The 12162-nt window shown below is 41.7% G+C and overlaps 1 protein-coding gene across 2 annotated transcripts in view; it reads right to left on the bottom strand.

Moving 5' to 3' along the window:
• Nucleotides 1-12162, bottom strand: part of LHPP (phospholysine phosphohistidine inorganic pyrophosphate phosphatase) — a 165487-nt gene that overhangs the window by 124532 nt on the left and 28793 nt on the right. For both annotated transcript variants that reach the window (XR_009557607.1, XM_035137458.2), the window contains exon 6: nucleotides 5036-5127. Coding sequence is in view for 1 of the 2 variants with exons in the window: in XM_035137458.2 (XP_034993349.2) it covers nucleotides 5036-5127 (92 nt within the window). In the remaining variant the exon portion in view is untranslated. The remainder of the gene's footprint in view (nucleotides 1-5035; nucleotides 5128-12162) is intronic.

The raw sequence follows: 12162 nt of genomic DNA, 5'->3' as shown, positions 1-12162 counted from the left end.
TTTCCACATGAAGCATGCAAACCAGAAGGAGGAACCACAGTCTAAAGGAAGGAAATCACTAGTGAAACCACAATTGCACAGCTGTCTCCAATGTTAATGCTTCTGAAGAACATTTCAGCAACCCCACCGGCTTCTTTAAGACACGACTCTCTGTTACTGTTTGGAATGATATTCAGTGGGGCTTCTAAGTGATGAGCTAGCAAATAATTGATCATACCGCAAGCTATGTGAGCAGAAGAAAACACTGAAATGTTTGGGTAACTACCATGCCTATTCTACAGCAGGGTTTTGCTACTGCAAGGTTGAGATTAGCACAGACAAAAAACCCGTATCCCACCCTGTTCTAAAACTCGCAGCAGAGAGAACAGGAGACAGAATGTTGGGACTGGATGCAGAAATTCAGCTATGTGTTGCGTGTCTTCAAAATGGAGGCAGGTTTGTCCTCGCATATTATACTGTGCAGGAGAGCACAGACACTCTGTAGGAAATTTTGGAGAGGCCTGCACAGAATGCCTTTCTTTTCATGGATTCAGTCCAGTCACCCACATTGCTTCATGAATAATGCATTGGCAGGGAAAGGAGAAATATAAATTGGCTTGACAGGCAACCTGAATAAACTAAAGTGGCTCTCAAAATTTGCCTAGTCTAGCAAGTCCGCACGGAACTCAACAATAAGTGAGTGACACGAACCAAACAACTCCCGAGTTTTCCTTTAAAGAACTTACACTGTATCTTTTAGCACATGCAATAATGCCCGGCCTTCGTAACAGTTAACCATGCAATTAAGTAATCTACCTGAATTCTAAGAAATTGCTAAATATCCACAGGCAATTTCATAAAAGCTTAAGGAAGCCCAAATAATACATAGTGTTGATAGGCCCTTGATGGGAGCCCAGTCCATTAACACTAAGAGTCACATGTATGCCACCTTGAGGTCTGGGCTAGAAGGAAAAAACAGATTAAAGTGGATTATGACTGGATTTTGAATGAATTTTTAAAGTGGATTTTAAATCTCTATTATAAACAAAAATTCCAGAAGTAGTTCTTCATTTTGTAAACTAGCAGCATCCCACTGGATAGTTGTCTCTGTAGCTCCCCCCCATTATTTCTGTACAAGAACCGTGCGGCTTTAATGGATAACCAGCTGTTGTAGCTACTCTCAGAATGAAAGCAACCATTAAAACCAGCAAATTTAACTTCTACATTATTGCCATAAAACCAATTTGTCCATTTGTACCGTGATGTGAAAACCCCAGGCTCTTCAAAATAGTGTTTTCTTGACCAGATATTACAGAACCATCACTGAGAGCAAGAACACAAATAAAACCCAACAATTTATATAATCCTATGTTGTATGCTAGCCAGGAAGTGCTTAAATCAAGATCAAGATCAGGGTGAGAATAACACAGGACAGCCTACTCATTTTGTTTCCACTCTCCTGAACAGAATGGTTCTGTTTTATAAGCTGGGGGGGGGGGACACTGCCGCCTTCTGTCCACAGTCACCTAGCATGTAGGGGAATGAATGCCAAGGGAAAACTTAAAACTCCTGGCATAACATGTCAAGCCTATATGACTAGGTTGGTCTCTTTCCACCCCCTGGTGCTATTTGATTCAGCCTGCTTGAGTATTTCAATCTGTTGCGCTCCAAACAGTACTGTGAGTCTCCTCCTCACATCTGCCAAAAACAGCTGAACATTTTACAACCTCTTGGTATCTTGTGAACCTCAACAACTGTGCGCAACCAAAGTGATGCTAGCCAAGAAAGAGCCTCAGTTCAACCAGGATTTAATATTTCTGTTACAATACCTGCAAATAAGAAACCAGAGACTCCTCACCTGCACAAAACGACACACCCAATCCATTGTCTTGCACTTAGGATGCACCCCCTCTTCAGAGCAAGGATGCACTGCCTTGCCTCATTCTTGCACAACCACCTCCAGTTGCCCCAATTTTTCATACCCTAGGGCAGGGCTTTTTTTCACCTGGAACTCAGTTCTGGGAGCTCTCAGGTGGAGGTATTCATGGTTAGTTCTGGCGCCTCCTTTTCTAGAAAAATAGCACTGCCCTAGGGTAAGTGTGGAGAACCTTTGGACTACCGTTCAGAGGGCCTTCTCGGTAGTGGCACCCACCCTGTGGAATGCCCTCCCACTAGAGGTCAAAGAGAACAACAATTACCAGACCTTTAGAAGGCATCTCAAGGCAGCCCTGTTTAGGGAAGCTTTTAATGTTTGATGGATTTCTGTATTTTAATGTTTGATGGATTTCTGTATTTTAGAATTTCTGTTTTGTTGGAAGCCGCCCAGAGTGGCTGGGGGAACCCGGCCAGATGGGCGGGGTATAAATAATAAATTATTATTATTATTATTATTATTATTATTATTATTATTATTATTATTATTATTATTATGCAGTCCTTCCCAACTTGGGAAGACAGTTGCAAATGCCACTGGGTAGTTTTACCCTCTCACTGTAATGTGTTCTCAAGTAACAAAGTATTGGAATAGTAATATGAACTGCATAATTGATGGGAAGGATCTTGGCATCACTCTTGCACAGAGGTAACTGCTACATACCTCACAGGGGCAGGCCACTACAGCATATAGTCTAAGAGACATTTTAAATTTAGAAGTGCAAGGTTAACAGAATACATCCATTAAGAGTTGCAGGCCAAATGAAACACCCAGAACTTCCCCAGTCCTCCTCTTTGAAAAAAGCTTCAGGACCATTCATGTAGCCGTGGCAGTACATGCCATACTATGAACACCTAGATGTTAAAAAATCATGTGTCTTCATATCTGTTGACAAATTATACTTTGCATAAAATAAGCCTTACATTCCAATCTAAAGAAGAACTGCTTCCCATTTACATACTGGCTGGGGTGGTGGGATATGATGTTTCAATCTGTACATCGTTTTCAACCAGGTTTGGGCCTGTGTGTGTGCTTTGATCGGTTCATTCACCAATCTTTTGTAAGAAATGGAAGGAAAGCTTTTCAGGCAAGCCAAGCACGGATTTGTAAAGAATTTCATGGGACAAACTTACCTGACAGCTGAGAAAGTTGGAAACCTTTGATCAGTGAGGTACCTGGAAAATGCCATTGTACTGGCAGCTGTTAACAAAGCTTTCAAGTTTTACTGTGATTTGGCAACTGCTGCTTAGAGCCTCTAGGGAAGTACGTTGGTCAAAGCTGCAGTAAATGTACTAATGGCACCATCTAAGGGCACTAGGATGTAGTACACTCATCTCTATCTGAAACGCACATTCTGTGAGCAATCATACTCTTAAAACAGTGAAAGGAACACAAAATATATCAGCTTGGATTTCAAATAGTGTAAACCATCAAAATGAAATTCTTGAGTTTCATTTCCATCTATGCTTTCCTTTATGTTACTAGTCTAAAGTCCCTAGTGATTCTTTATAGGGTTTTTTATGTACTGTGTACTAAATTGTCACTCTTAAAAACAACAATTATTCCCCACGTCTCCTTTTACACATCATCAGGGATTCAGAGCATTTCTTAGATGTGCAAAGACACTTCCACATACACCACATACACACCTGGGCTTCCTTTCTGTCTCAATGGCATCTTCTCCTGTCGCTCTGAATACTACCTTGCATCACAGAGCTGCTTGCCAAGTGGTGAAAGGAGATACAATTTGCATGAAAGGTCTTAAGAGCCCGATGTACATGCAAAGCTCTGCACCAGGCCCCTTGTACCTAGCCACTGTACAGATGCACAAAGCCCAGTGTTAGCACACTTAAGCACTAAAGTACATAGATGGGTATGAAGCTGGCTTTTTCAGACCTCAATGGTCCATCTAGCTCAGTACTGTCTACACTGGCTGGCAGTGGCTCCCCAGGGTTTCACCCCTACCAGGAAATGTTAGGGGGTTGAACCTGAGACCTTTTGCATCCAAGGCAGATAATCTACCACTGAGCTACAGCCCTTCAAAAATGTAAGGAGCTATAGTATGAAGGTGTTTTTACTTTCCAATTTGCTTGGGAAGTCAGGGCACAGACTTCTTCACTTGCCACAGAGAAGAGCTAGCAGTATTCCAAAGTGCAGGGCTACAATGACGGTATGTTTTTCATGTCATTAATGACCCTTTGCGAGGAAGAAGGACTCTAACGCTTGTCCTATCACAATCTGATGGCTTCCCTTAGATCACATTCATCATTATTGTAGAGCTTTATAGGTGCAATGTGGGTGGCCTCTACACAGAAGCAATTAGAATTTGGTTGAATTGTTTACGTTTTCATAGGAAATAATGGGGAACAAGGGCTGAAAGGCAGCTAGCTACAGGTTGTCTTGAGTAAGCTGTTATCACTTTTGATGAAGGCAAACAAAGTTCATGCCCAGAACCTCACATATCATACTTTTTTAATTTTACAATCTCTACATATTTGTAGTATGAATTAGATGGTTCCCAGCTGAAAAGTGTGATGATACAGCTGTGGAATCTGGGTTTTGACCAGTACTGTAGGGCAAAACTACATGTTAGATGGAAAACTGAAGGCTTTTAACTCCATGCAATAGGTTCCAGGTTCAATTCCCAGAATCTCCAGGTAGGGTTAGGAGATACCCCAGCATGATACCCTAGCAACCCGATGCCAATCAGTGTAGAAGGACCAATGGTTTGACTCAGCCTAAATCAGCTTCCTATATTGTCACGATCCTTTGTTTCAAATGGATGTTGCAAAACCTTTACAGTCAAAAGAGATTTTGGCTGTAGATGTTTGTGTTCTAAAATGTTAAGATAGCACATGGCTCAATGGTAAGAATGTGGACTTAGTGCAAATTGAGCTCCAATCCAAAATGAGACCTGGCAGATGATGCATTTCAACATCCTATTTCACAAAATGACCTATTTCTTCTCCTATTATAAATCCATCCATTTTAACGCATGGGCATTAAAAGCATACCATAGCTTCATAAAGACAGGGATTGAGTCAGGGAATGTAAATCACAAGCCACTGTTATATCCTGTGTTTCCATCATCATCCGCATAGAATGTATTTAATGTGCACTGACCTGTACTTTCCAGTCCGTACTTGTAGAGCTCTCATACCGCAATGCTGGGCACCTCCAACATCATTTACAATATCATCCCCAATCATGATGGCCTGTCACAGCAATGAAATACAGACAAAAGTGGTGTCAAGTGCATTTGATTCCTGTCATACTTCATCTTCCTTGACATAATAAACTGCTTGATTTGATGTTTAATACTGCCATCATACAAATTAAACAAGATAATATTGTCACCGTATTGATTAAAAGTCAGCTCACCTTGAATATAATTCATCCTCTACCTATGAGGCAAGCACTATACATCCAGGCAATTTGAAAACCATCAGAGAAGTCAACATGCTTTTGAGACAATGCAATGGTATGCTAACATTTCAAGACTTTCCCATCGTATCTTTCAGTTACTAAGTGGTTAAATGGCACGGCTTTATTTCATTGTAACCACAGCCTGTCGGCCTAGATTTATCTATACCAATAGTACCGCATGCTTTCCATTGCTACCTAATAGAGAAATATTGCTCACTATGCAATGCCAATTAATTGCATATTGCAATTGGTTGTGGAGTTAGTTACAGAATGGTGGGCTTTAGGGGAACAGAAAATGTATTATGACTGGCAGTGTCTCTCTTGGTGATGGTTCCTGTTATTTGCTTTCAAAATATAACTAAATGTTAAGGGGGTGGGGGAAATGTCACTCTAGATTTTGCAAAGCCCATCAAACTGTTTGCTAAAGATTTCCTCTGATCATGATATTCAAGTTTAGCAAGTTTCATTTCATGTGAAAAACAATACTGAACACTTCTCCCTTGAAAACATGTGTACAGCAGTGGATGAAGCACAGCTACAGCTGCATCATGTGTGAGACAGAGCAGGCAGATTTGTCATGCTAAAATAAAAGCCAGTTGCTAACTGCATGATGATCAAAATGCCTTAGTATGCATAGATGAGCTGTCCCTAACCCAGCTCTCTGTGTCCTGCCCCTGCCCAATTTCATAATGCATAGAATCAGTTGCATCAGTGGCTGTTCCAGCTGTTCTGGTACCACTCTAAGCTGACATGTCATCCAGGTCTCCTTCCATCACCTCCAGTGCTTTTCCCCTAGAAAAATAGGTGTCAGGACTCACCATGAAGTTGTTACAGTGTCACACTTTTTAATACCCTTCCAAAAAAAGAGGTGCAGGTACTCACAGTGAAGTAAGTGTCACACTTTTAAACAACAACAAAAAGAGGAGCCGATACTGTGTACCCTTGAGTACCTCCCGGGGGGGGGGGGACACACACACTGATCACTGCCATATCAAAAGGCTATCAGTAATATACCATCAAAGCTGTCGATCCCTATGCTGGCTTCCTCAAAATATACCTATTCTAAAACAGATTGAGAATATATTACAAATGATTAGGAGCCAGTATCAGATTTTCTGGAATTATGCCATGTAGAAAGGTGAGGAGACGATTCAACTTATTGATACAAACATTGCATTTTTAATGCTCGTTTTCTTTCAAGACCTGCATTCTAGACATACCAAATGGAATTTTACTTTGATTGAACAAGTACCATAATCTGCTGTCACTTCTATCATAAAGATTCTCCCCCCCCCCCCGCACCCCCAACAAATAAATGCAACTATCATTCAAATGCAATTGTTACCTTTTATGGTAAAGGACAAATGGTTGTATATTATTTATGTGAAAGGATAAAATATTGTATTATTGCATGCTACCCTAATCTCCGAGCGGAACGAGATTCCAGGGGTTCCAACCCAGGGTTCCTGTTTCCTCTTGGAAATGAGGCACATCTTTATGATATATGGTTTATTTTCAGATATATACAAGGGTATTTGCTGCTTGGATTCAAACAGAAATCAAATATCATGCTCTTGACTCTCTCTACACCTTGCTCCTTTACTTCCAGGTCACACCACAACTCTCAACTCTCGCACTGAGCTCCTTAAGCCCTCCCTTAATGGCTCATCACCCAGGCTATCACCTCGGAGGAAGCTATCTTGGCTTGATTAGATTTTAATAATTGCTGGATCCAGGGATTAAAGAGGTCTGGCACCCATCTTAACAACCCAAGCTGTGATTAAATTCTAACACTTGCTAGATCCAGGGATTAATTAGAGTGGTCTGGTACCCACAAACTATAGTATATTATTTGGCATTTGTGAAAGTTAGGGGCAATGCAATGGATCTGATTGCAGACCTAGCTGCATGCAACTAAACTCTCCAAATGAGGATTCAGTAAGCTAAATGAAGTCCGGATCTCAGTTGGCTCCATTTTACATTGGCTCCAGAACTAATTGCTCAGCTGGGGAGTTGGATACCTATGATCACACAATCCTATTTTTATAATTGCTTCTTACTAGTAGGGATCAAAGTAATTATGCGGCAACTGGAACCAACAGCAGTAGGCAAGAATGAAGTGGCAGCAGCTGTTGGTGTTCTTGTCTCCACTACAATTTTTATGCAGATTTCATAGAAAGCTGCATAATTCAGTAGCATGAGTAGGAATCTTGATTTAACAATTGAGTGTTCAAATGTGGTTGTTGTTTAAAAATGGAAATTTCTAATTTAATAGATTTTGGAAACAAATGTGTGGCTTGCTCAGCTCCAGGTCAGGGCCAAGTTCCCTTCCACTAAACCAGGAGCCTATGCCTAGGCAGCTGTTCTGTTTGGTATCAAATGTTTAAGGAAACAGTTTTCCAGTGGTTTATAAAGCTCCAAGGAAGATGCCTGCAAAATGAGGGACCTAAAAAGGATCAAATTCCTTGCTGCAATTAACCGGGGCACTTGATTACTGGTGAAGTATTCCGCTCTGTCTCTAAAGAGAAGTTTTCATGCGAGAAGACCATCCACATTGAAAGTGCAGCTGCACATGAGCAGCAGTGCCTATCCAGGCCAGCTTGTGGCATACGCATACAAAAATGTACTCCAGCCCCCTGGGATTTCACAGATTTACTATCGGTGAAGGGCAATAATCACTAAAGGAGGAGCAATTATTCCCAAATCATTTAGGATTTAAAAAATCATTGGCAAGAAGATAGAGGTCAAGAGGTGCACTGTCAAGGGAAATAAAAAACTCTACCTGTCAAACCTAGGTTTAACTTCCTCTCTGACTGCAATATACTAAGGTGGGGGGGGGACAGGCAGAGAGGGATGGGGGGGGGAGATAAAACCAAAAGGTCACATGCCTGCTGAAGGCCAGAATTAAAAGATCTCCAGTTTGTCTGCACATTTTACACAGGGAGCACAGTTGTTTTGTTCAATTAGCGTGAGGAAATTGTTTTAAATTAACTAAAATTCCTATTATAAACTTAGAAGGTGCTGCAAGAGGCAAAGTGACATTGAAGGCTACAGAAATAAGAGATGTGTCACAAAAGGAAGACAACCAGAGATGGGTGTTTTCCTTGAGATAGTGGCTCTTATAAAATTGCAGTACACATATCCTTGTTTTCTTGTGACCAGTGGACCAACGAGCTGTGGAAAGCCAATATTGGAATGCTCACTTTGGAAAGCATGAGAATGATCACCAAAAGATGAGGATGTATATAAAGAGGCCCAAATAATATGGATCAGTATGGATCAGAGGTCAGAGCAAAGATTCCCAAACTCTGCTTATTAGTAAAACTTACTAGTGGCCTTGAATCAGGCATTCTGTCACAACCTAATTTCTTAAATGTAGCAGGAAGAAAAGTGGCAGAAATAATCAATCACCTTACACACTTAAAAAGGCTAAATCAACAATGATTAATAAGCAAAGTTCAGGAATGAATACTCAGTAAAGCCCCTCTTGTATTTTCCTTTGCAAGGCTTAGTACCTATGGCATTATTATTTGGGCGGGGGGAGAATTTTATCTATTTGGAGTTGTATCTACCTGGAGTTTTATCTATCTGGCAGAAGAACAAAGGTCGCAATTTTTAAACTACTAGGAACATTTCAACTTTTGAGAGTGTGCTGTCACAAAATGGCTGCCATTGGGGTATGGTGTAATAAAACACAGTTGTATTGTGAACCTGGCATAACACAAAATTAGACAGTACTGTCATGGTGAAGCATTTCCCACAACTCTATTTCTATACTAGAAAAGGCTGAGCATGTTGAATTCCTGTCTGCAACACACAGATGTTAAAGGCGCGATATCCTAGTTTTTCCTCAGTGCCAATCCTAAACCAAAGTGTAGGCCAAACCAAAGATACTTACTTCTGAATAGACATGTATACCACTGTACTGTAAGTGAATTCCAAATGAGTGTCTGGTCTTTAGCTCCTGCACAGCACAAGACAAGCCTGAGCCTCTTCACAAAGTTTTGACATTTGCCTTTAGATGGAAGGGGAATTCTTTAACATCCACCCTCACTAGCTGTGTAGTAGTATTTGCAGAGAACAACTTCTAAGGGAGTACATGATCTTAGACAAACCCACCACAGCTGGATGTATCCAGATTGCTAGGTAAACAGGAAGGGCAAACTACAGAGTAGGCATCCCCAAACTCCGGCCCTCCAGATGTTTTGGACTACAATTCCCATCTTCCCTGGCCACTGGTCCTGTTAGCTAGGGATGATGGGAGTTGTAGGCCAAAACATCTGGAGGGCCGCAGTTTGGGGATGCCTGCTATAGAGATTCCAAGAACTTAATAGAAGACAAGACAGGAGTAGAAAAAGGGCACTAAGGGGGGAGAAGAAAACAAGGACCCCAAGAATTCTTACTGCCTGGTGTCCAAACAACTCACTTATCAATCACATAACTGATTTCCCTCATTGGTTAAAGCCACTTACAGGTGGGAGCAGCCAGGCTGGCTCATTCCACAGAAATTGCTTTGAAGAGTACTGTAACAGTGTTGTTGCGGCTACTCTCGAGTAAGGACGCCCAAGTCCGTACTTGTCTTTAAAGGTTTTATTGTGCATAGTATTTACAGTGCAAAGATAGCAGAAAACATGGCCTCCTATAGTCACTCGCAGAACCCGGGAGTAGACGTTTCCTGTTGCATGACCAGCATAAGAGTTTGGGCACCCCGAAACACCTCCTCCCAACCTTACGTTTAGTGGCCCGCCTTAATTCGGGCGTTGGAAGGGGCTGCCTGCTCCCCTCCACCTCTTGGTCAAGGCGGCGCAAAGGCTCTCCATCATCACTGAGCCTTGCCTCCTCCATACTGTTAACTTCCTCATTCCCCCCACCTGACCCACTACAGCTGCTCTCACTGGGCAAAGAGCTGGTCAACAGGATGGGGGAGGTTCCCTGTAGGAAGGTCCCCTGACAGGCACCTATGCATTTGGCTTCATAACTTTATTTCTAGGAGGGCAAGAGACTGGCTATGCAAGGCAGACATCTCACAATGAAGTAACAGAGTGCCTCTGAGCATATACTAAGCCTAGGAATTCGTTTACAGTACCAGAATGTGCCACACAATCATTCCATGCATAAATTCAATTCTGGTTCCCACGTCCCAGGCTTTCTTTGCTGGGGTGGCCTTAATTTTGGGGGAGGGGGAGTCTATTTGTTGCTGCATTATTAAATAATTAGGAGTCAGAAATCCTCGCTGGTCTGCTGGAACTCACCCAGATCTACTACTAGTCCTGGTTCTACCTTCTGCTTGCACTTGGCGTACATCATTCACAACTAGATAGACCAATGGTCTGACTCAGTATAAAACAATTTACTGTGTGTTCATCTATGCCTGAGTCCAAGATCATTCCAGCTTTCCAATCTTCTATTACCATTGAGAAAGCAGCAGCTCAGGTGTGTTGTTGTCGGTTTAAAATAATATTGCTCCTGATGTATCTGCTAAGGTACCTGGACAAAAATAGGGTGACAAAACAGGAGGCTACAACACTTGCTGACTGAAGAGCTGTGAGGCAGGGCCAGAGTGATGTTTACCTGTCCTTCCATGCTAGTTTACTCCCATGCCACCTATGTGCATGCAGCACTCCACCTCAGTGAGAAAACGCAACGCCACTATTCATACTCTCAAGTTTTCGACAAGCCTCACATTTGTGGATTGTTTCCGTTTTTCAATGATATCCGGGATGCACTGCACCAAGCAGAGGTTTCTAACTAGGCAAATGGCATTCTTGCTTTTAGTGCAGCATAATGACATTGGGACAAGGTGGGAAAGTTGCCTCATGGACCCATGGGAACGAGGGATGCATTCTTATGCACCATTTCATACCTATATTTGGCACTATCAAAACCAGGAATTTGCAACTACCAGTAGTTTATGCACTCTTGGTGACCCATTGCAACTCCCATTAGAGCAGGACAATTTGCTTCAGATAGACCTTTTTATGATGGCATTAAAGTACTGGAACCTTAACATTATTTAGGTTTTAGCGTAATACAGTAAAAATCACCCACTGTTACAGCAGTCCTAAAACATATGAATTAGGCTATTTCAGTAACCTTTAAAGATGTGTTATTCTTTGTCATATTATTGAATCATAAGAAGGGGCAGGTTACCTCTAAGAGGTTTAAATTTCCTATCTATTAAAGTAATACCAGCAATCTGGTTTTTTTCCTAGGCTATTGAGGAAAGGTTAAAATGAAAATTGGACTTTAGGGAGTACCTTCTATTCCAAGAGCAGGTTGAAAACATCTCAGCTGTAGCAAGCAAAGTCAGGTTCTCTTTACAAAGCAGTTATCAAGGGAAATGACTGGTGATAACTTTATTGATTAAAGCAGCTCCAAAAAATTCAAACTTTAGCCACTGTCTAGCTCTGCCGCAGTGAGACGGTTTAAGACATTGCAGTGGCAAAATGAAGAAAGGTGTGGGGGGGAACCCACTGTAATGTTTGATAAAGCACAGATGGGAATTTACAATGATTTAATGATACAGCTAATTTTATATTTAAGTGCAATACATAAATGGGCCTGAACAATTTTATGAGGTGAATGTCATCATGCTAGGCCCTATTTTATCATCCTAGGCAGATACCAACACACACAACAAACCTTGCATGCATGAATAGACAAGCTCGATGTACTAGATAAAACTGTCAGCTATTTCCCCCCCCCCAAAAAAACCCCACAGTTATTATGGCTGCATTCTTGAGCCATTCCTTGTGGCTGCTTCGTGTGTGAAAGATAATCTATGTGTAGGGTGGGGGGATGTGTACAAAATACATGCAGTGCTC

This window comes from Zootoca vivipara, chromosome 5 (genome assembly GCF_963506605.1).
Source record: "Zootoca vivipara chromosome 5, rZooViv1.1, whole genome shotgun sequence".
NCBI classification, from domain to species: domain Eukaryota; kingdom Metazoa; phylum Chordata; class Lepidosauria; order Squamata; family Lacertidae; genus Zootoca; species Zootoca vivipara.
Note: the sequence above shows the minus strand (reverse complement) of the source record. Positions and strands in the feature narration are given on the sequence as shown.